The 26,745-nt window shown below is 42.5% G+C and overlaps 1 protein-coding gene across 1 annotated transcript in view; it reads right to left on the minus strand.

The window, feature by feature from the left end:
- Positions 1-953: 953 nt before the first annotated feature.
- The window catches only part of DDHD1 (DDHD domain containing 1), a gene marked incomplete at both ends in the record, with an annotated part of 68,666 nt that continues 42,874 nt past the window's right edge, over positions 954-26,745 (minus strand). The window contains 8 exons of the mRNA XM_082318678.1: positions 954-1,135; positions 3,233-3,415; positions 4,699-4,951; positions 6,256-6,405; positions 11,116-11,191; positions 13,971-14,233; positions 24,985-25,091; positions 25,236-25,342. Coding sequence (XP_082174804.1) covers positions 954-1,135; positions 3,233-3,415; positions 4,699-4,951; positions 6,256-6,405; positions 11,116-11,191; positions 13,971-14,233; positions 24,985-25,091; positions 25,236-25,342 — 1,321 coding nt within the window. The remainder of the gene's footprint in view (positions 1,136-3,232; positions 3,416-4,698; positions 4,952-6,255; positions 6,406-11,115; positions 11,192-13,970; positions 14,234-24,984; positions 25,092-25,235; positions 25,343-26,745) is intronic.

A 26,745-nucleotide genomic window follows, 5' to 3' on the forward strand; every position in this document is an offset into this window, starting at 1 on the left:
TCAAAACCTTCCTGTGCCTGAGAAACACTGGGGACCGAAAAAACAAAGGCGGTTACTTACCTTCGAGAAGAATGTGACTGATGTCATTTGTGTGAAACCACAAATATTTATTTTTAATGAAAAAATACTTAAAGTGTGCCACAGTGTCCATATATTCATTTGGATAGTAGTACAAAGATATGTATTTCTGAGAAAAAGTCTTAACACTGTAGAAAATAAACGTGGTTCTTAAATTATGTCAAAAGAAACCAGTAAAAAAGTAATGTTTTATACACCGGAATAAAATGAAACAATTAGAGAGAATAATAAATTATAATTACAGTATTTCAAATATTTGCTTCATGCTTTTTTCAGCATTAGTTTCTAAATGTGTCACGCATAATACGCCCTCAGAAGCCAGCAGTCAGAATGGTCTCTCAATGGTACTGTGGATAATAGCATGTGGAGCTGAATAAAGTCCTAGAAAAATGACACCACCGTTTGTTATTTACTGATACATAAAACATCAGAACATGGCAGTTTTAGGTTTGTATCTAACATATATTTTTGTTAATGGAAATTAATTTAGGTTTTTTTTTTGTTTTTAATCAACTAATCTTTTATACTTTAATGAACTAAACAGCAATTATGGTCATTAACAAGTATGTCACCCAAGCACACTGCACGACCGTGCTTACGGGATGCTACACGTTGTATTGGCTTTTTATACAGTCAAAGTTAACAAGAATTTGGAATCATTTCAGGTCTAATTAAGCACTGCAAAATGTTTAAAACCGTAAAGTGCTTTTAAATACAAATCATTTTTGCTCTTTAGAAATAGGAAAAAATCCAAACATGCACTTAAACCTGAAACCTCCATGCCATATATACTGCAGTTCAACAGTAAAAGATCAGTTTTGTGCCATTTGTTTTAAAATTTCCTTTCCCATCCCGCCCCATCCCCAGTCAAAAATTCAAATAGTGTCTAAACTGGATTTCTCGGTATCTTCTTGGTCGTGTTTGTACATGAAGGTCAGAAGGAAAAGAGCAATATCCAGCGATGACCAATAGGCAGTGTGTGATGTGACTGCGGACCAGTATCTGCTCTCCACAAGACCTTCCCTGAGCTCAAAATCGATCCTGTGCTCCAGTTCCACTAGAAATTGAAAAGAAAGAAAAACGCTGTTAGAATTGTACGTCAGCAGGAGAAAAAAACACCGGCATGTTTGTCCATCAGCTTTGGGTTCCGATTCTACTTGCTGTATATAAAATGCACATAGTATCTCTGTGTTTACATTTAACAGCACACTCACCTAAGTTAACTGTGATTTTTAATAATATGTACCTACATTTTTAGGCACATACATTTAGCACAAACCTGACCTAAGAGTGGCGCTTAGTTCAGGGGGAAAAAAACCTAAAACCTAAACCTAAATCTTGTTAAAAGCTGGCATTTTTTTAAGCAGCTTTTTTTCCTTATAGTAACTATATAAACACATTTATTTATGCTCCTTATGATAACTACACAGAAGTATCCAGCAAATGTTGAGGCCCCATTAGGAAACATTGACTTTTAGAAGGTGGATGCTCAGAACTTTCCGAAAGAAACGGACTCCTCGCATCTTTAGTGGCTATACAAGGAGACTACACCCAATATTATAAGCCCTTTCTGAAAACCAGCCGTCCCTACACAGCACTAGCCCTTTTCATTTCCAGATTATTCCAAATATATTTCAGCAGTTATCCTTTCATTTCAATGGCTGCTTTGATTAATACCACATTCAAAGCAATTTTCACTGCATGTTTAACTGGGCCAATGCCTAACTTATTGTTAAGGCACTTTAGCAGTTAGAAAACCTCTACAAGGAGCAATAGAATAAAAAGGACAAAACTAAAAGCCTGTTTAGCTACAAAAGCCAAAACCCCATATTGAGTAAAAAATGCAGCCATTTATCAAAGCCAGTTTCAAGGAATTTTAATTCTTGGCTCAAAGAGCGCATAAAGGGAGCATCGCACAAGCGCTGCCTCGGCAGTCGTGGCCCAGCAGCACTCGGGGAAGGACATGCCTCCGTCTTTTCACAGGAGCCTTGCACCGCTTTGCAGAGGCGGCAAGGAGAGGGAGTCAGAGCCTTCGAATACCAGGAGACAACCGCAGTCGTTTCCACTAAGACGTATATATTCAGAAAACCAGCTGCCCTGCAGGAAGGACGCCCCGAACGACTCCGTCTCCCTCTGACGAGAGGCCGTTACAGGAGCTTGGGAGGCAGCCAAACCCCACCACAAGCCGTGCGGCCGCCTTCTCAGAAGCCAATACTTAGGCGGCGGATTGCATCATTCGGCTTGCAGCCTCGCTGGCCTCCGCTCTACGTTCTCCTTCTATGGAGCAGGGACGGGTTTTCGGCAGAGAGGGATGCAGGAACCGTGCAGAAGGCCCTCGACGTGCCAACCCTCCCCCTGAAAGGACCTCAGCGGCAGCTCCACAATATTCGCTGTCATGCCACTCTGTTTTCTTTGTTTAAAACAAAGTCTCTGTCCTCAAATACTGACGCAGACAGGTTATCTGTTAAAACTAGCGGCGATGAACGGACGGCAATGTATCATGTGAATGCTATCACAAGATACAACATACTTGTGACTCCTTAGATTGCAAAAACCCCCGCCTTGCAACAGTGCCAATGAGAAGTTTAGAAATAAAATCAAGTATGAATTCCTGTAAAGGAACAACCTATAACTTTTCCAAAAAAACAGCTTCTAAAATTGCCCTTTCTGTTCTGGGTGGTTCAGACCAGGACAAGGGTGGCTTCTGTCTCCAGTCATACGTGCCTTTAAATCCAGATTGCTTCAGAATTGCAAATGTACGGGGAAATTTAAATAAGTCCATTTTATGATAAATTTAGCAATTATATTCCTTTTCTTAGTGGGAGTCTAGGAACTCCTGATATGCAGATCTCGTTAGCCAAAACTCATACAGGCGTATATATGTGTAAGTGGTGTACACGTATGTACAAACATATACCGATAAACCTCCTTTAAAAGAAAAAAGGATAAAAGGGAGAACAAAGAGTCAGTCCTTGGACAGCCTTAAGAGATACAAAAAGCAGGAATGGATTCAATATTTATCACTTCAGAGCAAACCAACAAAATCAAACAGCGGCCTGTGTTGTTACGGTATTTGCAGCCTCCCACAACATACAGATGCAGCCCGCTAAAGGTCGTGTTTCCACGGGGTTTGGAAGCTGGACTCCTCACTGACCTGCGGGTTCGAGAAAGCCCGAGCTGCTGTGCGGGAAAGGTGGCGTCCCAACGGTTGTGGCCTTCTTGTCATCCCCCTCGGCTCCCTCTTTTCCCGTCTCGAGTGTCTGGGGGGTGGTTGTACTAGATCGACCAAATCTCGAAAAAAGCATCCCGCCGAGGCCTTTCCCAATACTTGCAGCTCCTGCATTCAGCACGGAGGGAAAAAAAAACAACAAACCAAGCACAAGGGCAGCTAAATCAACCCGCAAATTAAATTCACTGTAGCACCCATCAATTAGAGTTGAGTGACAGATGAAGGAAAACACTATTCATGCTTTTCTAGGGTGGGAACAGCTTATCTGACTTCAGCGTACACTGTTTGTCGTGAGACTAATCTAGCGTATAAGCAAAGTCTGTAATTTGGAAACTGTAGTTAGGGGAACAGAAATACATGAGAACATTTCTGCAGCAAGAAATCTGGTACTTTTAAGGATAACTCCTCTTTCATGAAAAGTCTAAGATTAAGACAAAAATGCTTTATAAGAATGTTAGTACCTTCTGCACATAAAAATCCCATCAGGACATTTAAGACACTCCTCCCATTAAGGGTCCTTACGTTGGCATAAGCCTTACAGACATTTAGACTGCTATGTCATCCTTTCAAAGGACGATTTTGGTTGCTCAAGAAGAGGGGTGTAAAAGTTAGGAACAGATCTGGGATGTTTTCTCCCGACTTTGCTGCCACCTTATGGACATGACCTTAAAGTTACTATAGTAACACGGCAAAAAGCAACCCCGCTTTGAAATACTGCCTCTTTCCACTTAAGGACTAAACTGGTTTTATATCCTTTACGTATTTGATTGGGAAGATTCCTGGCACTAGGTCACATTAGCCTTCTTCCAAATCCCACACAGAGAGCTAAAGAAAAGCCTTGAGTCAACAAAAACTGCAAGTGCCTGCTCAAATATAAGCTCCAGTGAAAGTGAATTTAAGCTCAGTTAAACCAGGGCTTATTTTGAATCAGAAAGCCAGAAGGGGACAGACTTCATATTAAAACAGCCTGAATTTTCTACTGTAAAATCATGAGTTAAATGGAACTGTAATAGCTTACACTGGAGAAAAATCACTCTATTTGCCAATATCAGAAAATGTAGTCACAAAAAAAGCTTTAATTTCTTTTTTTTTTTTTTTTTTCCCCATGAAGTAGAGCGGAAACTATTAAATCACCAGGATGTTACTTCAATAAGGCAGACAACAATAAGGCAGCAATAGCATAAACTCCCTGACCCACATCCTTGACTCCAGTGTACGTAAACTGTCTTTTCTTCAAAGTAAGTGTCAGCTGGGATTAAAACAAGCCATACACCTATACAAAACAAACTGAAACAGCCAGGAATAGCTTGCTTATGGTTGCACCTCAAACAGCAAAGCTCTACAAGAAGGTCCTATATATATTAAAAAAAAAAGACATAAAGAACAATTACCTAATATACTCGCTTTGCCTATGTTTGTTATAGACTCCCCGTAGTGGCGTCGAACCATCACTGGTGAAGTAGTTGGGCTGGGTACAGTTGAAACACTTTCGCTATCAGTAACTGAGGTAGGTTCTTTTGTTGGGTTGAGAAAACTTGGCTTCATATGCTCATAAGGTAGAGGGTTTGCAGTGTTGTACCAGTGGATCTGGACAGGCGAAATGTTGCTGTAGTGTTTCAGAATTAAAGGTTCTAACCTATAGGCCTGCAAGAGTAATTCAGAAAAGAAAATCCTGAGTGTCAAGACTGAAAAATCACATTCCTTTCCCGTACAGAGTCCTCTCCAACCTCAAATCCAAAATATCTGTAACGAGAAAGTGACTGAATGGTGGCATTATGTTCTGGTTCACTTATTTTCCTGGAAGGTATATTAGCTGCCTAGCTGCTTGCGCACTCACATTTGCACATTTCTCTGCCACACTTCTACTACGCATTGTTACGAACACACAAGCTACTGTTAACAGATGTTATGCATCGACAGAGCAAACTTTATATACAATTAAACTGATTCTGCACAACACAACAGAGAGGGAGTAACTGGCTACATAAACATTTTGTTTGATGACTCTTCATTGATCCCTATGCAAACCATGAATTGGTGTACTTATTAAAAAAAATCATTTTCTATTGATTCTTTTCTTTGTTTACTTAGATGTATAAAAGCATTCTGCACTTCTTTATCTTAAAACCAAGTAAAGTTACTATTTGCAGAGCGGGACCACAGACTGCAGCCTGGCCAATCATCCTCGATGTCCCAGGAAAATCCTGGGTTTGAAGTAGCTGGAGCTGAACAAGATCTTGAGATGAGCAGAACCAGCAAGTTTGGACTGAAGTCTGAATACGCTCAGATTCAGGTAGAGTTTAAACACAAAATACTGGTCTACAGTAAGCATGAAATCCCAAATCCAGCTGGCATCAAAGAAGTTGCCAAGGTGATGCAGATCAAAGGTCCGGCATCCTGCCTTTGATAACAACGAACACTGGCTGCCTATGGAAGCGTATAAGGACAGGGCAAAGCTGTACCAAAACTGCCCTCCCAAGTACTACCCCACTCTAACAATCTGCTACTCGGACCCCTTGGGGAAAAACCAGTGTCTTTGTTTTTCTACAGTATCTGGTAAACTACTTGTGAAGGCTTTTTTAACAGCAGTAGTATCTTTGGACAGCTGATGTCTGATGGAAGCCAGCAAGTTAAACACAAGTTGGAACTTGACTGAGCAGGATCATATCTTACGTCTTTGCAAAAAAAATAAAAAGCAGAGCAATCTCAAACCTTATGCTTATTAGTATGAAAAGAGAAGCAAAGTATACGGTATTTAAGGCAATTATTTGTAGAAACTGTTATTCTACAGTTACAAAAACCAAGACATTGTCCAACAATCATCAGCAAATAGCCCTGTGCTGGAACACACTTGCATTGATTCACACGCTTTGAAGATCACACGTTATCACACAGCTGATGCTTAAAAATAGGGAAGGTAAAAGCTTGCAACTGCAATTAAAACTCACCACTGGATCTGTTGGATGAAAAATATTTAGTAAGCGGTTACAAATTGTTCTGGGCAGAATATGATCTTGACTACCGCTGTTTCCTGGACGGATGCCACGCAATGCCAAAAACACTGCTAATGGAGATCCCATACAGAAGAAATTCTCAACCTAAGGAGAGATTTCATCCACGTTAATCAGGATGGAAATAATGCTTTCTGACATGGCTGGATTTGATTTCTCTCTTTCAACTGATTTCTCAGATTCAGCTGAGGGACTTGTATAGTATTAGTAACTCAAAACGGGGAAGACTACTATAACACACATACTATAACATGAACGTTAAGTTTCCCATTTCCCTTTGCTGTGAGAAGAGAGTTACATGTTGTGGTGCTACATAGTTGGAAAACTGAAAAACAAGTCGGATATTTGAACTGAAAGAGGTCTACCAACACTGGAAAGGCTGGCACGAGAAGACTATGGAAGACGCTAAGGAAATGTGATGAGTTTCACAAGATTGAAGTCTCATTTCTCATGAAACTTCCCAAAGCTTACCACAGCTCCTTAATCTTACCCTAACCAAGTACTCCAGGAGTTGTTTTGCTACACACACCCTTTGATGAAGCAGAAACGCAAGCTACACCGAGTATTAAAGACAACTTAGAGAATACTTACAGTAGTCACACACACATACAGGCTGGTGTTATGTACAACCTGTTAACAGCACCTAGTGTTAAGTGAACAGAACACTGCTCGTCAAAAGTGCCACCACGTCGCACGTTAGGAACCACTACCTGGGACAGGCACAGCACACCGAGAGACTCTGCGGGCTACTCTCACACCGTCCAAAGCTACCGTGACTTTGCTCTAAAAGGACTGCCTCTAACACTGAGAGGCTACTGAGTAAACCTGAACTGCAACTGCTAGCCCATCTGGCAAAGGTCACTGAACATGCATCAGTGGTAACGACTTTTGGTCACTACCAACCTGGGCCGGGATTCAACAGTGACCTAGAGGTGAATGGCTTCGTATCCCATTACCAATCCTCAGACATCGTCTCCTAGAAACATCAAATGTAAAACTCTGTAGTCAAAAATATTTTCATAAGTCAAAATTACTTTTTAACCTTTAGAATATTTTCTGATAAGAAAAATTAATTTTACCATGATCAGACCTTCACTGCAACTTTCCCAATAGTGGTGCCCAGTTTGCAGGGGACCACAACTGAGCAACTCCTAGTGCTCTGCTACTTCTCCAGCAAGAGAAATTGCTGAATTCTTACTAAGTGCATGTGGAGGATGCTTGGATTGCCATGTGCCTTCTCTGTGTGTCAGCGCATGGAGCGAGGGTGTAGAAATAATGGTCCGTTTCATCTGTAAGATTCCAGCACTGCACAAAACATTCCTCCTCCTCTGACTTGGCACTGACACCCCACCTCTTCCTTCCAAAAGAATGCACAAGTCCCAATTCGATGAAAGAAAAAAATCTAGGTCTTCAGCAAAGCTATTCAATGTCATATGCTGCAAAGCATGGCTCTGTCATCTATATTGTTACTCTAGCCTAGTGCAAAGCTGCTCTCCTTTCTTATAATCAAGATTTACAGAGCCCCTTACATTTTTGCAGTTTGGACAAAAAGCTTTCTCATCTTCAAATACAATAGAAACAGATATTCACAGTGCAATCCTTTAAACTGACTAAGTAACCTTTAACCCTGTCCACCTGATATTCCTGTATCGGGTGCCTGGAGTACACAATTACAGGCTTTCTGCTTTAGAGAGAAATCAGAAAGTGACTGCCAGCTTACACTTGACGGCAGATGCTTAAAAGCTGTTTTCATGAATTCACCTTAGGCCACTACAGACTAGGCAAAAATCTCAAAATGTAAACAGTTTCAGTGGTTACGTGGTGCATGGCTTTTGTTCCATTGCTTCTCTTGATAAACACAGGATGAACAGTGTCTGCAGACAGATGCTTTCTTCTTGGAGGGCACTGTTCTTTGCTATGTATTTTCTTACAAGCACAAGACTTTCAACATGGTCTTCCAGCTCTGGAAATGCTTACAAAGACAAAGTACCAGGTGGTGGGTACCTTAACGGGTGGCACCAGGCTGATACCAAAGCAGTGAACACTAAAAATCAAAAGGAAGTCTTCCAAAAATAAAGTCGGTTAAATTGCAGCCGTTAGACTCTCGGTGCTGTTGCAAAGTGCCTGAAGAGAAGACTGCCATGGCATGAAACCTACTGGGAATAGAGGATTAAAATCTTTCTAGAAAACATTTAGTAATTTTGGTGTTTCTCCTAGAAGCAGGAGTGGGGCACTTCACATATACTCCTGTAAAAGTTTAACAACAGAGAAGAAATGTTTAAGAACATGACCTTCCAGGATAGCGCTTTTCTCCTGGGTATGATTCATAAACAGAAGACTTAATGAATTTATTTGTATTTTAAGCAGAAGCTGAGCCAAATAGTCATCCATTCAACTTAAGACTGCAGTATTTGCAGAATTTAAAAAAATAAAAAAGCTGAGCGAGCCAACAGAAGTGATGCAGCGCACTTCTTTTGCGCATAGGGAAGTGTGGGAGACAAATGAACGTGTTTAGTGGTGATGTTAAAACAGAAGACACTAAAGGCAATTACAATTTATGTTTCTGGACTGCCTTTCAGCCTGGAGGATCCCAAACGTCTCCCCAGAGTGGGGAAATACAGACCTCTGCAGCAGCCTCTACCTGTTCCTGCACCCAGGAACGTTCTGCAGCCTTAGCAGACAAAGGGAACAGAGACTTATACCAGTATTACATGGGAAATTTAACTGGGCGGTCGTGTGTGGAGCTACTACAGCACGTTTCTGCATTCAGTTTAAAGGCTTCCTCCTCTCAGATAAGGCTGAGCATCCCATTAAGCTCTCATAATTTCTGTACATGTGGTAAATCACTAGTATCTTATAAATAATTTGTGATGGTTGTTATCAACATTGACATCACTGTCAGACGATGCTACAGAGAAACCACAAGGTCAAGTACAAGCTGGAGCTTCTTCCAGAAGAGTTTCTGTAACCCTGGGTGAATGAGAGGTGCTGAGGAATCCTGAAGCACTTTGGGCCAGCACATTGACAAGCCCGGATTTAAATGAATTTCCATCTCAGTACTAGGGAGCAACCGAGCTGCTCTCCTCTTCCCTACTGTGATTGAAAATCATGCTACAACACGGTTATTTTCATGCACCACAGAGTCATAAAGAGGTAGATCTTGCACCATTCCCCATGTTTTTGTGTTCTTCAGCTCCTTTAGCCTTTAACTCCGATCCCTCTTACGTAGCTGGCAGGGAGAAGGCTGCGATTGTAAGCTTTACATTTACAACGGGGTGTTGGCTTTGCTTTTAACCCACGCAGGTCCTAATGATTTAGCGGTTTATTCAATTGTGCCATCTGAGGAGAAGTAGAGGAGAGTGCGCCATAAAGATACCTCATCCTCAAGTTCTCATTCTGATGTCTTGTCCAATACATTATTACAGTACAGGACACTCCATATCTTCAAGGTTTTTTTTCCTCTCCAACGGGTCAGTTAAACACAGATCATTTCTTCTAATATTAAATACCAGCCAAGTTAGCGGCTCTATTTATTCTTACACTTGTCTTGCCAAAAGCTACCTTTGTGCTTGCTCAATGTGAAGCAAGCTTAACTCTGCTTAATGCACGACTAGTGACTTTCTCTCATCCTGGGAAGCTTAATTTGTTTCAGTCCATAAAAGAGCCAACACATTGTACAGTGGCTAGCCTTTTTCATTACACCTGTACGTGCCCATTTCGTCATGTAATACAGCTCAGGGAGATCAGTGACCAAAGACTCCTGCGTCGCACAGACCAAAGTAACTTGTGGATCAAGCACTTGTAGTTAATAGCAGTGGAAAATCACCTAGCAGTAATTTGGATCGATACAGTCCTCTTTTCTTACCCCTTTCTTTTCCCCTCCTTTCCTGCTCCCTCTAAAAAGCATCTGTTCAAAAAATCTTCAGTTTAAACACAACTGAGTGAAGAATAATCTTTTGCAGAGCTGGAGGAGTATGAGCCTGACTCCAGCTTCCTTGATGGTAGAGATAATAGCACGATACACGCTTTTAAGCAGTGATGAAAAGGAGAAGGCTATGACAAATTGAATTATGGTTAGTTTCCTCTTTTTTATGGCTCAAGATTGACCTTGGCTTCTAGGAGTCCTTCTGAATTCAGAAGGAAAGAAAAATGGCAAGTTAAGAAACAATAATCTATTTTCTTCTCATCTATCATGTCACATTTTTATGGTTTAATATTTCAGGATATAATCAAGCAACTAGAAAGTGTTGCACATCCCACCAAGAAGCTAGAAAATGCCTTTTCCCAACGATATGAAATTGTAGCAATTTATACAGCTGATTAGCAAGCAATCTATTTCATGAGACTAAAAGTAACCTGTGCTAACTGTCAAACCAGTGTAATTTGGAAGGAAAATCCACCGCTGGAGGAAATTCAATTTGCCCAGAGATGTGACATGTTAGAAGTAGTCCCCAAGGAAAACGGATTAGTCAACAAAGCAGAAGTGAAATTGTGCGAGATACGTGATTGATGTAATTTGCCACACGGCTTTTACCTTCCCACATAGTTGTATGTGTGCGTGCAATATATTAACAATCTATATACAGGCTTATATATTTACAGATAAACATATATATTTGTAATAAATTGTAACATGTTTCCACACACGTACAGACACTTCAACCAATACATTAAAATCATTCTACCAACATCGTTTCTAGGGACGTGGGAAAAAAAATGTGAGTAGAGTAACTCATATTGCAGACGTATTTTTACAGCAAGTAGGACATTCAGTAAAAACCTCTTGAACATACATACCTTAAATTTTAAGACAGGTGGTTTTGATATGGTGGATGCCTTTAACCCATGTAACCTCTCTTCTATCTCTCTCAACCTAGAAAATAGAGATCTTTCTGAGATCCAATAAAAAATGTAGCCTTAACCTCTCTGATCCAAACAGGCATTCCTGTGGGGTCCAACAGTTTTGTCTGCTGGGAAGAGAGAGCGATGGCATCAGTATTTCTTAGAGGCAGTCCAACTGATTAAGAATCAACGTCTGCAAAATCCTGCTTCTCTGACCACAGAAGGAATCAATCAAGACATGACAGTTTCCTTGTTCACCACCCCAAGCATCTGCCCACCCTCCTTCCTCAGGAGTAGGTGACTCACCTCTGGTTTCCTTGGTGTTTTAGCAACCAAGTCACCTGTTTTGTTATGGTTTTTTTTTTTTGTTTTTTTTTTTTTTTTTTTTTTTTTTTTGTTAAAAAAAACAAAGCCATGGGAAACTCCATGCCCATGCATTATGGAGCTCTGTATCGTGGTGGAGTATCTGGAGGACAGCGTCCCACCCTTTCAACTATCATTAAAAGAAGTTGTTCCCCTGTTCTTCTAGTTAGCCTGAATTTAAAAAGCAGCTACAATAGAAAGTACCTCATATGGACTGGTAGGACTGTCCAGCCCCAGCACTATGCCCTCTTCAGAGCAGGAAAACACCATCTCCTCAAGTTCCACAAAAGCATTATGGAAACAAATACGTTAAGCTTAACCTCTGCCACCCTGGTTAAAAAGAAGCAAGCCTGGAGCTGAAACTTCCCAAAGAGCAGTACTTTCAAAAAAGTTTGCATGATTTAATAAGCATGATTCAGTCTTAAAAAAGAAGGCATGCAGAAGTCTTGAATCTTGTGAACTGTGGTCAAAGGGTTCCAATACACAACCTCACATGCTGTAGGTATGTTATTCTACAATGTAGAATATTTATATGTGCTACGACACAGCCTACTCAGGCATAAGCATTTCCAGAAATCCACTCTGTGTTTGCCATCCTCAAAACACCAGAAATCCAGAAGTTGTAGGATGTCAGTAGTATATTTTCTATTGAAAATTGACTGAATTGCACTAAGATGGCTCACGAACTGGAGAGCCACTCCAGCTATACAGAAGTGCCAGTGTCAAATGATACTCGGATTACTGTTGTTTGTAACCTGAAGCACTTCAGAGGATGCCTAAGGAGCTGGAGCGTGAGTGTGAAAATGGTAATTTTTCCCTGATCATACGCTAGTGATATGCCTGAAGAGTCATCCTACCACTGGACAACTTCATAAGGTTTCTTACGTCCCTTCTCTCAGGAAGACCGCACTTTATCCAGCCTTGCAGCTGATAGAGATGTCCTGTACCAATTCCTGATTACACACTGTCCTGGTTTTGGCTGGGATAGAGTTAATTTTCTTCCTAGTAGCTGCTATAGTGCTGTGATTTGGATTTAGCATGAGAATAATGTTGATAACATGCTGATGTTTTAGCTTTAGTTTTTAGTTTTGCTAAGCAGCGTTTATACTAAGTCAAGGACTTTTCAGCTTCGCATATTCTGCTAGCGAGGAGGTGCACAAGAAGCTGGGAGGGAGAATGGCTAGGACAGCTGACCCAAACTGGCCAAAGGGCTGTTCCATACCGCATGATGTTATGCCCAGTATATAAACTGGGAGGAGCTGGCTGGAGGGCAGCGATCGCTGCTCGGGGACGGGCTGGGCATTGGTCGGCAGGTGGTGAGCGGTTGCATCACTTGTTTTTCCTGGGTTTTGTTCCCCTCTCTCTCCCTGTTTTCCTTTTCATTACAATTTTAAAAAATTGTTATTATTATTGTTTTATTTTATTTCAATTATTAAACTGTTCTCAACCCACGAGTTTTCTTACTTTTGCTCTTCAGATTCTCTCCCCCATCCCACCGGGGCGGGGAGGGTGAGCGAGTGGCTGGGTGGGGCTTGGTTGCCAACTGGGATTAAACCACGACACACACATACTGATTTCAAGCACTGCAGGAGATCTGATGCTATATTAACGCTTCCAAAGTACCGCCAATAGTAAGACAGGTTTCAAGAAGGGGCCCAAAAGAACTGTGATCATGATTTATCCTCACCTCCCACTGGAATGATTGAAGCTTAAGCTACTATTATTAGATTCTCTATCTACGGGCTTCTCATAGCACCTCGATGCCCAGGTTAGAACAGGGAAGTCACCTGAACACTGTGGAGACATCACGATGATCTGCAACGTCCCCTAACACTGGGAATCCCTACCAGTGCTTGCAAGGTGCTGAAACCAAGACCCTGTTTGTCACAGTGGGCAGTGCTGCTTCGCACTCCCAACGGCACAAACATTTCTAGATGGCAGCAGGAAGAAGCTGGTAAATGATCTGCAGCAGAGTAGTAACCCCATAGACCCAATCACAGCAATTACAGCATCTGTATCCAGCTGGTGGAGCTCAATTTCCAAGCTGAGCCTAGGAGAAAACTTCTCATTTTCCTCTAGAAACGTAGGAATTTCACTGCTCAGGTTCTGCGCAGTATTACAGCTCACTGGCCACCTGCAAGCTACTTTGTTGTGTTTCTCCTCAAATATCTGGAAGGCTAATGGCCTCTGCTCCCAGCGATCAGTGAGCAGTAGCGGGTTGCTTGGTTCTGGTACAGCCCGTAGGACGTGGATTCAGAGCTCCTGTTAGCAGTGCTAACTCCCTGTGCCTGCTCAGTCCTGTGTTTAGCATTTACCACTGCCATTCAGCACCAGCAGAAGAACATCAGCCACGAAAGATAACAGCCATGGTGGGTTCTGGAAACACTCAAAGGGTGTCATCTAGGGATGTGGTTTTCTCCTTTAATAATGAGAAGCGGATGCATTACCGTTGTTTTGTTATGTAAAGTTCTTCAAGTAAACGTTGCTCCTCATAGCTCATCCAACGGTCTTCAAGCTCCTCCTCCTCATTCTGCAGCAACTGTTCATAAAGCCTAACCGGGTTCCAGCCAGTCATGATGTCGTAGGTGATGACGCAGCCCAGCGAGTGGGACACAATCGAGACTTTCCCTCCTTTCTCCTCAAACTCTGGATTCCGGGAACAGAAGAGTGTGTATAGCCGGTTCAGCTCCTGCTGCAGCCCTTTCACCAGCTGTTTCAAGAAGGTAAGGAAAGAAAGTTTAATATCAACATCTTATCACTCCTGTTCATGTTCATGCATGTTCACGTACTACACCGACCAGCTTCTCAAGCATGCATCTAGGATGAGCATGATAATCTGTTCACTTAGGCTGGGAAGATGAGCAAAATCTTATGGTCAGCAGCAACAGCTTGGTTGACGGTCGCTGACTCCAGTGGTTCATCTCTCCCCTCCAGACCCAGCAGCAACCACCACACCGGACACCCTAGAACTGCTACACTACACAGCCCAAGGCATTAAATTGAAATAAACCCTTAAACAAATGACAGGTATGCTTAAAGTGCTTAACAGCATCCTCTGAGGTGAGCAATAGCAAGGTACTTGGTTTTCACTAGCGGTCCATCAGCACAACAGCGACTATTAACACAGCTGTATTTCCCTTATTGCTTGTTTCTCTACCTTTTCACAGCTCAATGTTTCTCTCTGTCAGAGGTTCAGCTCCTTTTTTAACCTAAGGAAGCTGGCAGGAGCCCAAGCGACACACAATCTGGAATCAACTCACATCTCTGCCACAAGCTTGGCGCATAACCCTAGACAAGTCATACGCTCTCTTCTCCATTTCTCAAAGTGAGCAACAGCATTCCTACCTCATTGCAGGGGACTGGGGAGATAAATCCACTAAAATGGATACGCTCAGATACTACAGTGACAGCCTAAATGGGTTCTGGGAAAACATCCTCAAATTGCTTTTGGATCTTCATAAAGCATACCTGAACTCATCACATCTTTCATTATTCTGCCTGCTGCTTGGCTATAAGGAGATGCAGCTTTCTGTCCTACCTCCCTTCCTACCATACTGCGCCTATTGTAACTTCTTCCAAAGGAATCAGAATGAAATGATGCTGCTACAGAATAAAAAGCCTCATCTCAGGCAAAAGGAAGATATGGGAGGAGAAAAAGCACAAATCATAGAATACCAGGTTGGAAGGGACCTCAAGGATCACCTGGTCCAACCTTTCTAGGCAAGAAAATGAGACAGGCAGAGCCAGAACTTGAACATTTGATATAAACAATGCTATAAAAACCAGTTTTCTGGTTACAGGTTTCTAGGATGGGTTTGGGGGGAAAACCAGGAATGCAAGAGGGTTCTCAAACATCATAGGCTAATCCTATAGTACTACTGCGATAAATATATATGGTCCTATGCTAATTGAGTCTCTGAGAGACTTATCTGCTTCAAATCCTACACTAGGGTACACATGCACAAAAATGTTCAGATTCACAGAAAGTATTTTTTAGAGAGAAATGTTGAAAGCCATGAGATCTAGGAACCAGACGATACAAAAAAAGGCAGCTTTGCTTGTGAAACTCAGCAGGGTAACTGAGCGATGCTTCCAGGCTGCGGCGGAGAGGAGGACAAACAAGAAATTGCAAATCATTCCCTTGTTAGCAACAGGAAATTAAAGCTATAGAACATGTAATTTGAACATGATTTTTCAAGAGCCTGAATCATTACTGAATATAAATATGAATGGCACCAGGACTGTCAGTGTTCGACACACATTTTACTGAGCGAGAATCCACACATCAAACCCTATGCCTAAAGCACTGTGAAATGATTAACAAAGCCTTGCAACAGCTTGCAGAAATAAGTATCATCGTTCCCATTTTCAAGTCTTTTTGACTGTGACGCTGCCTATTCTTGCGTTTGGCTCTATCCAGACTTTGGGCACTATTTTCACACACGAACAAACAGGCAGAGGTTTTAGCAAGAGATGGAGCTGAAAACAGAAATCGGGACTAGCTTTGGCTGGCTGGCATTTTCTCCGTTTAAAAAGGTTTTGATTAAAACCCAAAACAAAATAGCAGAGATCTGCTGAAATCGAAGTGTTTTGGGATTCCTGCCAGGAGCTCAGTGAAATGAGGGAACGCTGATACCCAGCAGTTTGCGTGGCTGGCTGCCGTGGTACCCTCCAAGGGAGCCAAACCACATCACCCTGCCATCGGGGACCTCAGCAGGGAGCCCGGCACCCCCAGCCGTACAGCAGACCCTCTGGATGGAGCGCTGGCTTCACGTTTCAGAGCTGGCAGTGTAAAAAATGCCGAGCAAACTAGTGCTGGGCTCACCACAGCTTCCAGCAGCCCTGCCAGTACAGCAGGGAGATGAGTGATGCCATCTTGTTTTAAAAAATCCTAAATAAGCTGTATTAATATATCTCAGTGTCCTCAAATTTTTTCTCTGATGGGAGAAGTAAGGTGCACAACAACTCAACTGCTTCCCTTGGTTTCTTGTTGCATAAAAGTTATTGCTCCCAATGTCCTGCCCAATTTGCTCAACAGCCCAGTACCCTCCTCTCCTGTCCCCTGTTCCTGCACAGCCCATTTCCCTGGAAAAGCAGATATCCTCCAGGAAGAATGATATTATGTCAGCCTTCCCCAAAGCCCATAGGCCCAGAGCGAGTAACTAATCTTCTGGCATCACGGCATTTCATTACAAAGGTCTTGTTCTCTTGCAATCTGAGGGCATAAACCAGAATGTTCTTGGAAAGTCCTGGTCGGACACCGAGTCCAACCCTGTTTTTAACTGGCCTGCTCCTTAAAAACCTGCTGTTACTGAGAAGTTAGGCAAAAACATGGACAGCAACTAAGAAACTGTGCATCGATTTCCCAATAGCTGCATATTTGGAAGTTCGCAGACCAGAGTCCAAGCATTTAATTCAACTAAATCATCTGAGCGAGATTGTTTCTGAACTCCAAATCGCTGGTTCCCTAACTTAGTTGTAGAGTAGAAGGTCTGCTGTAGTGAAGCCTCCAGATTTTCAGGCACTACGAATGGTCTGGTTTGCTGCTACGACAAAAACAGAAGCCCTCCACCTGCAGTGAGCGCTTAGGGATGTTTCTATCTTGCCAACAGTTCTGCATCAGTACTAAGCTTAGAAATGGAATCTTTCGGTATATAGTAAGAAAAAAAAAAAAAAGAAAGAAAGGAAAAGAAAAAGCATATTCATTTTAAGCCCCAGCTAAAAAATTATTTGGTTAAGCAATATATGAAGTTAAGATAATATTCATTCCTGATTTACTTTCTTAGTCTTAAAAAGCATACAATATTCTAATTCATAAAAGAAAAGCTTGGTTTGAAAAGGGCTTTAGCCCAGCAAGTGTAACATGAAGTGCTTTCGAACCTCTTTTGTAGTTACAGCTTGATATATAACCTAACACTCTATATAAAAATACCTCCTAGAAACACCAATTGGCTTATATTTGTTAAAATCGGTGACTTTTTTCATTGAAATTAAACATGAAAAATATAACTACCTATCAAATTTTCTCTCCTAAACAGCATCACTGTAATTAAAACCAACTTTTTAAGAACTAATTTTTTTTTTTTATCCACAGCTTGTCTTTCTGCTCTCTCTAAAGGGTCTACGGGAGTCTGTTTAATTAAAAAAAAAAAGAAAAAAACCCAACAAAATAACAACTCGCCCTCAGCCTCCCAAAACCACAACACCCGAGTGGCTGCTCCACGGCTATACCTCCCCGTTGGGTGGTAAGCACAGGGTGCCTGACCCCGAGCTCGCTGGCAGTCTCTCCTGCTCTCGCTGCACCTACGACCCATGAATTCTGGATTAAGGGAGCCCTTTCCCCACGGGTTTCCCTTGTGCTTCTGCCAACCCCGAGCCTCACCGCCTGCCGGTCCGTGGGATCTATTATGTGCTTAGGAAGCACCTGCTGTTTCTGCCTGAAAACAGGAAAGCGGGAATCATCCAGGGGAAAAAAAAAAAAAAGTTTAATAGCGGAATGCAACATGACCAGACCCCTCTCTCTCTTTCCATCTCCCCTCTTGCCTCCTCCCTCCCAGTTCCCACCTCATTTTGGGGACCAGTGGGACTGAACATTCACAACGAGCCGTTTCTCCACCCCCCACAGCAGCGCTGTTCTTTGGCAGCCCCCCCAGAAGGGCTTTCACTAGGGCTTTCCCCACAAAAAGACTAGAGCTTCCTTGAATTTTTGCCCAACCCGTATTACCATCTCCTAAGGCTTCTCCCACAGACTAAACAAGCTCAAACATCTCACAAAAGAATAAATGTGGCAGCAGTTGATTGAGTTGATTTTTTTTTTTTCCTGTGCAGCTGCTCCCGCAAACGCTGCTTGCTGCTCTGACTGCTAATCCGCTGGCTGCTCTGCTCCGCTCCGTTACCCGCGGCTCTTCCAGGACCAGTGAAATGCGGCACGCTTCTGTGTCTGTTACCGAACAGATCAAACCACCGTAACAAAGGGAACATTTCCTACTTCTTCAAAAAATAGCTGTATCAAATCCCTTCCTCCCAGCTGACCTTTCTACCACAGCATTAGTTTAGCATCAGCCTGAGGACACTGCAGTATTTCGAAGAAAGGTACAGAAAGTTTTCCAGTATTCCTATTTTCTTCCCCAGAAAAGTCCTTCCTCCCTGTTCTGATTTTTAGGGAAACATTTCCTAAGCACTTTTTGCAGACCAGTTGGTTCAGTGCAAGAGTTTAGTGCAGGATTAAAATGCTGCAAGCCTTGTAGATGTACCACTGCAAATAGTCACAGATACCCACAGAAAATGAAACACAAATAAAGCAGGACTTTGAAGTGCCTGAAGCCTTTAATGCAATCAAATTTCCGAGCCTGATTTTATGGTAAGTCATAATCAGGCACATGAAGGACCCCACAATTCTCAGGCTGGGGAGAGAGCCCTGATGTACTATTAAATTTTCAGACCTGCTCCATGCCAGCAGAAGCACAGACACTCAAGACAGCCTTTGATACAGTTTGACAGAGCAGCATCCAAGAAATGGATGTGTTTCCTACGTGTTCTAGTCTGGTCCCAAAGGGCGAGAGGGAGACTTGATTTCCAGCAGTCAAAGATCTCAGCAAAAAAGGGGTGAATGGAGAAAAAATGCTACCGGACAGCTCAGCAGATGTGGTACGGTGCTGTTCCCCTGTGAAGCTCTTCTAAGAACGCGTTTCATTTTTGCTTCATGAAAAGGAGATTGATTACTAGTTGCCTGAAGCTCCCTTTATCAGCTGAAGTTTTGCCAATAAATCTTCCTTGCAAGGAAACTCAAGCCCGTAGGATTAAGTTGCTCAGAAGTCATCAGCTTATATTCTGACAAACTGAGGTTAAATGCTCCATGCCCTTCACAAACCAAATTAAGGCAGAGTAAGGAACGGTCTTTCTGCGCATTCATGGAGAGCCAGCGTGACAGCCGGGCAATTGGAGGGGAAGCCAAAAACCAGACCGTTGACCCAGGAACGGGTTGCCGGACCTGATCAGGCCAAAAATCCCCTCTGCTTTCCAGTTACATGCCTGCTTGGCATATGGCTTCCAAGAAGTCACAAAATAACAGCCCATTCCACCCATTCAGAAACCCTGGTGGCAAGGGCATGTGTTTTATAGAGACAAGACGGGAGTCTGAGTCAGATGAGAGACACCACTGTCATCTCAGGCAGAAGAAGGAGCTGTGGCAAGGCTGATAATAAGGGCAGAAGGATCGTGTCTAATCACCTCCTGGGCACTGGGTAAGCCTGAACCGCTGGATGATGATGGGGAGCAAGTAACTGTGTAAGCAGTGAAACATCCAGAGCTGCTGGCTGTCTCAGCTGAAGCCCTTTTGCGCAGAACATTAACAGCATCCTCTGCTGAGCTGGAAAAAAACAAACCTCTAAATCCCTGGCACCAGCATCCAAAACAGCTGTTCATTCCACCTCGGATGCAAAAGCAGCCTTGCAAAGCACCAGTGTAAATAAGCATGGCTGTTTCTTGCAAAGCAGAAGGCAGTCGGCTGTGTGGGTGGTGGACAAACACCTCCTGGACCTACACCAAGGAGATCTGGGCAGGAGGAAGAACTTCACCCCCTGCCCGTTCTAGTGGGCAGATCGGTGGGGTCAAAGGGGCTTTTCCGTGCACGCCAAAAGTACCAGGGTAGAAAATGACATTTTCGCCTCCACGAAATGAGTTTTTTCAAGCAAACAAGGAGCACACAACCCTCCTGGCACCCTGAGCACAGAAGTAACGCAGAGCTTGCGCTGCTCTTGCTCAAATCCTCAATGACCTGCTTGCTGCCAAAACTTGGCTACAGCACTCCAGTCCCAACCTCTTTGCTCTGTCAAAGCCAACAAAAACACTTGCTCTCCTCTTGGGCTCTGGTGATTGTCCTCTTCCGAGACTGCTCTCAGCTCTGACCACCCGCTTGCTGTAACTTTCTGAGGTCTTTTCTCTCTGCCGTCTCCACAGGACCCTCACCCACTGGACAGTCTTCTCACATGAACAGCTTGAAGCCCAAGAGAAAAAAAAAAAACAAAAAACAGACAGCTACATATGAAAAGGGAGGGCAGGAAACCTGACCTCTGCACCCCCTCCAGCTTGAATAGCATGAATGTTTTAGTAGGCTTCGTGGGAAAGGAATTTTAAGGAGATCCGAGGAACAGTGAGTTTTGCAAGCAGCTCCCTCTAAATGTCAAGAGAACTTCAGGAGAAAGTGCAAACTTGTTTGAAATTCAGCAAGCAGGCAATAAGAAGGTGTGCGAGCCAACTGGAGGTAGAAGAAGGTCCTTAAAGGCCAACGGAAGATCTGCAGCTCAAGGATGGATTGTGAAGGGCCACGAAAGCAAAGACAAGGAGTGTTTGCTTCAGGTGAACCAGGAGAACGTGCCAGCACACGGTGCAGAGATGGGGAGACTGCTGATCCTCCAGAATACAACAGTTGTCGTGCTCCCTGACGGCATCACTGATGGATGCCAGAAGATTGTCACAACAACAGATGAGAGGCCAGAACGAGCCTTAGCTGTGGGAACAGACAGGAATGGCTGCGTGTCTTAGTGACGTTATAGAAAAAGGATCTGCGGGACTGCCCAGACCCGAGTCTCTCTCTCGGTACCCCTCTTCCTGTTGAAAAGCTGAGTCTAACCCACTTCTAACCAAGCCACTGTGTTCAAGAGTAAGTTTAGGTTCAGGCAGATCCAGTAACATATCACTTTATAAAGTTGAGAATACGTTCAAGAACAGTCAAATGAATTAAGCAAGCCATGAAAGTGCTGCCAGGCAGCTCCTTTACTATTAGGTTCAACAGAATAAGCAAAACCAGTGTTGAAATAGTCTCCGTTAAATATTTCCTCCTTCACATCACTCTTGTTTTCAAACACACATAAACCAGTTGCCTTTTATTGCTGAAAGAAGCACGTAAGAGAAGGACATTTCCATTGCAAAACCTCATATCAAAGAGGGATGAAAGCTCTAGTCAAAGTTAATACTTGTCCCAGATTTCAAGAGCAGAGTCATTAATTCCCCTTTTTAATATGTGTATAATAGCAAACCATCAAGGCGTTTCAAGCCATCACGTCCCAGACCCTGGCTTCTTCGTTTCCTGACCTCAGCGGGTGAGAAACGCTTGATACCCACCGCGTTTCCCTGCTCTTCAGCTGCGGCGGAAGCAATCCATAAATATCTCCTCCTAATCTTCTGAGGCTGTTGCACTAAATCTTTAGAGATCTTGGGGTGACAGATGTAAATAATATTTATCCTGTACTAAAGGCATTTTCTGCCAAGACATATATCAATAATTTACAGAATTACAATTAGCCTGCAAGTAAGCACAGTGAAGATCAGTAAAATAAGCACTTACTCTAATGAAGGCGACAACACTAAATTTACTATGCATCAATTAGTCTTTTTAATCTCTGTTACAGCCATTTATTATTAAAGAAATATGAAGCTACAGTGACACGGATGTGAAACGAAGTCACCCACTGAAGACACTAAAACCCAAGGTTATGTTACCATAGATGGCACTAGCAAGGTCAGAATTAAGTGTGAAACGATTGTTCATTTAGAAATAGGCAGGTGTGCACCAAAATATCAGTTTAGTGCTTTTCTTTATTATCTGTGTAATGTTTAAAGAGGGATTCTGTTTTACTCATCATGGACCACTGTAGAGATGAGGACCTGCACAGCACAACTCGTTTGCAGCCATACACACCCACCACAGCTGAACCCGGTGGCTGCAGACACCCTCCGGGCTGAACTCCGAGCCCAGACTGTCTGAGATGTTCCTAGGGCTGTACTGAATTATTAATACCTGCCTGGTACCACATTACATGTCAGAAGTCAGAGGCACCTTTGGGATATCCTCCTACCACGCTGCAGAAGAAACAATACTTGAAATCAGAGAGGGGGTTATCCACCACGCTCCCGTAACGCTTAGCGGAGCAATCCAGCTACATCTGAGACAGCTCTCTGCTACCTCCCGAGAAAGCTGATATGACAAGGCTTCTTCTCCCCGAAAAAAGATAGCAGCTACCCTCTTGCAAATCCCTTAATGAGTTGTTTAAAGAGCGGTCAAAACCTTTAAAGAAGCAGTTGCGTTACTTCTAGATGTGGGGAAAATCCTTAGAAGTAGAAAGAAAATTCATATTAAAGTATTGTTGAGTGTTGTCAGGTGAATAGCAGCTTTAATCATAGAATCATAGAATACCAGGTTGGAAGGGACCTCAAGGACCATCTGGTCCAACCTTTCTAAGCAAGAAAGGTTTGCTTTACTCTTCTCTAGGCTCAATTTATTTCACAGGGGCACAACAAAGTTTAATTAGCTCCTTTTGAGATACCTTGAGGATTTCTGGATGGAAAGTGTTAGGAGTGCCCACAGTAGGCAAAGAACCGGGTCAGCGTTATGAAGTGGCGAGCAGAAATACTGATCCTGAGCAATGTGTGACCGCGTGAATACTTGAAGACAAGGCTCATTTCTGAGCTGGAACGAGCACTCGGAGCAAAGTGCCACAAAACGGCTCCACACCGAAGATGGGAAAAAACCCAACTGTTTTTCCAGAAGAATGCTCAGCTTGATACTACTGTGCTTAAACTCTGCAAAGTTAGGTCACAGAAAATAAAATGGGATAAGGCAGAGTAACCAAAAAAAACCCCGACCCCAAACCAAACCAAGTCTCCTTTCTGTAGGTAAAGGCAAAATAAAAGGTGAAAAAACATGCAAAAACTAATGACTATGAGCTTTACACAACTCCTAACCAAACGGGCAGAAGCAAACAAGAAGTCACGTCCCTGACAACCCCCTGGCAGAACACCAACTCTGGAGCTGCATGAACACCCAGAAAACCTGCATCCCAAACGTTTTGGCTGCAACACCAAGGACGCATTTCAGAAACCTGTTCTTCAAGGCTTTAACATTTCATTTGTAATAGCACTTTCTTTTTTTGGACAAATACTCGCAATTCAAATTGTACAGCTTTGAGAAAACTGTAAGATTTATCAATGCAGTCTGAACATGGTAAGGTGATGATCAACTTGTTGCAAACATTTCAAGAAAATTCACTTGCTTCAGTGATGAAAACAACTTAAGTCTTTTGTAATCAGATCTAAGCACAGCCACAGCACACTCATTTTATTTGTCAATTCTTGTCCTTGAGGGATGGTGATAAACCTGCAAAACTTCTGTTCTACTGAGCAATGAATTGAATTTTTCATGCATTGCTGGCCAGCATACCTGAACTTTACTCGCTAATCCATTTCCCATAAGATGCCCACAGACATGCCAAATCTCTAATACAGTTTAAAAATCTATTTTAGAGCTGCCGGAGAAGTTTTCATCGCTTGCCACAAAAGTTCACGCTGGCCTCTGTTCCACAACAGACAGAGAAACCTGATAGACAGCGGAGAACCCCGGAGCCCTGAAAAAATGAACTTTGGATCACTGAGCAACAAAAGGTGCAGCTTTGGGTACACCAATTGCTAGTGCTGGAAGCTTAAAAAGCTCATAGCGATCTCACCATCATTGCTGCCATCAGGAAAAGAAGTATTATTAGGTAGTTCAGGGTTTAAAATTATATTGCCAGTCTAAAGGACTTATACATATCTAATTTTGATGAAAGGTAGCATCAAATCCACAGGTGAACTTTGAAAGTCTCTCTCCCCCGCCCCAGCCTAACCATGCACAGAGCACCAAAGCTGCAAAAAAATTCCCATTGCTCCATCCATAACGTAATAAATACAGAAAAACCTAGAATTCCTACAGAAACTGATCCTAAAACATCCCCCCAGGGTCTTCCAGCAAGTGTGCCACAGGAACGATGCTACTGGAGGGTGATGCGCTGTATGTATTTTACAGACTATCACTAACGCAAGGCTTTTCCCCTCTGATTAACGGGGTCACGCTACAGCTACACGGACTAAAGCACACATGTGCCTACACAGATATGGCAAGGTAAGATGGGAGCTTCCACTATATGAACAGTCCCCTAACAAACAGGTAACTGAGGGCTGTCTTGCTTTTGCTGCGAGGAAAGTGTACACAAACGCATAAAAACTGGCTTGGGCGTGCGTACACATGCTGCCATCCCATCTGACACAAATGGAACACAAATGTCCACAGCTTTTGCAAGAGGTAAGAAGAATCCCGGCTCTACGGACTCCCATTGCTCTGAATATGCAGATGCATGATAACACTGTAAAAAACCTTCCCATTTCTAAGCTGCTGGTACAGACCCATTTTAGACTGCCATTTCTGCTCTAAACAAATGACACTGATTGTACTTTTTGCTGTTTCTCTACTCTCACTCTTAAAACTGTGTTTTGATTACTATTACTAATGGATGACCATTACATACCTGCAAAGTGTTAGTATTCTTTATGCAGGGTCTCTCAGAAGGAGACGTTGCTTACATTCCTAAGGCCAGTTTGTTTCAGCCTCTGCACCCTGCTCTAGTAAAACTAACATAAACCCACACTTACTTCATCTCTGTAAAGAGGACTTGTATAATACATGATATCCATCGCGCTACTGTTCAGCATGTCCCTTAAACCTCGTACTTTATCTGGAGTAATGGAGTCCACAGTGTCTGAAAAAAACCGAAAAGACTTCAGTTACATGCAGGAGAATGATAAAATCCAAAGCAGGCATGTGCAGAGAACACGGCATGAAACTTATGGGGACAATTTTGCAGACTGCAGCTACTGGAACAGCAAAAGAACCAAGTAATTACCTCCATCGAGGGTAAGTTTTGATCTCCATTCAACTGGAAGAAATTCAACGTGCGTTGCAAGATTGGAAAAATACTTTTCTTCTATTTTTCTTGCAGTATCTCGCATCCTATAAAAAAGAAAAAAAAGAAGATGTTCCGGTAAAGACTACTAGTGGTGCTCTTATCAAATAAAGCCAATGCATCCAGCAACAACACGTTTCTTGCATTACTACTTTTTGAGTATGCAACGCATGCTAACGAACACAGGTAATTACCGCACCTCGTGCTTTTGTTATAAAGTACTTAAATTCTCATACAATGAAAAAATTCTGCGCGTTACATGCTCAAAAAAAAGTTTAAAAAACTCTAAATGTATTATACTATGGCCTTAACATAAACCACCTAAACTGAATTAAAAGATATCAATACGTCTGGTGGGCTTGGGGTAGAATGCGATCTGAAAATTAAGAATTTTACCACTGCCTTGAAGTCCTGAATCCACTGAAATCAATCATTTAGACCAGTATGTAAGGAAGACAATTCAGTGCTTTTAAACACAAAGAAAACTATTAAAAATATTGCTTGAAAAGTCAGAATTTTATTTTAATTTCGCATCTCAAATTGGAAGGCTTGAGAGCTCTCAGAGGGAGAAACAGGACCATTTATTAGCATTTCAACTTGGAGTAGCAGATGGACAGGCTAACTGCCCTTTTAACAGACTTTTTATTTTTAAAGCGTATCTGAACATGAACATTGATGCACCTCTCCCAAGGGATGCGAGAAACTTAAAATACCTAAACCTCAAACTATATCTGACCCTCTCTGTTGTTTGGGGGTAAAGGGGAATAACGGTATGTTATATTCTTTTAAAAATGTTACTTTACTTGTGTCGTGTGAAAGACCCATTAGTAAAAAATGAAAACCAGCATGAAATTATACAAGATAGTAAAATATCCATGCATTCTATCAAAACCATTCAGCAACCAAACTGAGAAAGCAGTCTGTTTTCCTTTCTTTCCTTTACATGAGTCTTGGCTCCCAATGGCATTAGCGTTTTTGAAGATGAGCACAACAAACTAAATCCGACCAAGGGGCAGCAGTGCTGGGTTTCCAGCAGCTGGTTCCCAGTTCCAAGCATCAGATGATTTTTTATTTCTGAGGCAAAGCCCAGAGTTTCAACATTTTTTTTTTTTTCCTATTTTCAAAGCAAACCCCTTTTGATGATTGCTACAACCACAGGCATGATGACATTAATCATGATGACGTTAATCATCTGTACTTCTACCAGTCCAAACGTGGTTTAGTAAGTTTAACCCCCTAGCTGAGACACTTTCCTTGAATGTATTAATGCTCCTCCTCTCTCCTTCAATAGAAATGAGACAATTTAGTTTAAATCACCAACACCTGAGACTGTAATCGCTTAAGCTGCTCCATTTGATGAGCAAAACACTGTCTGCACCGACATGGCAATCCCTTATAGACAGCTCTGCCAAACTCCTGCCTTGAGTTTCAGCCCCCTTTAAAACCAAGG

The sequence above is a fragment of the Platalea leucorodia genome (genome assembly GCF_965183815.1).
Source record: "Platalea leucorodia genome assembly, chromosome: 7".
NCBI classification, from domain to species: Eukaryota; Metazoa; Chordata; class Aves; order Pelecaniformes; family Threskiornithidae; genus Platalea; species Platalea leucorodia.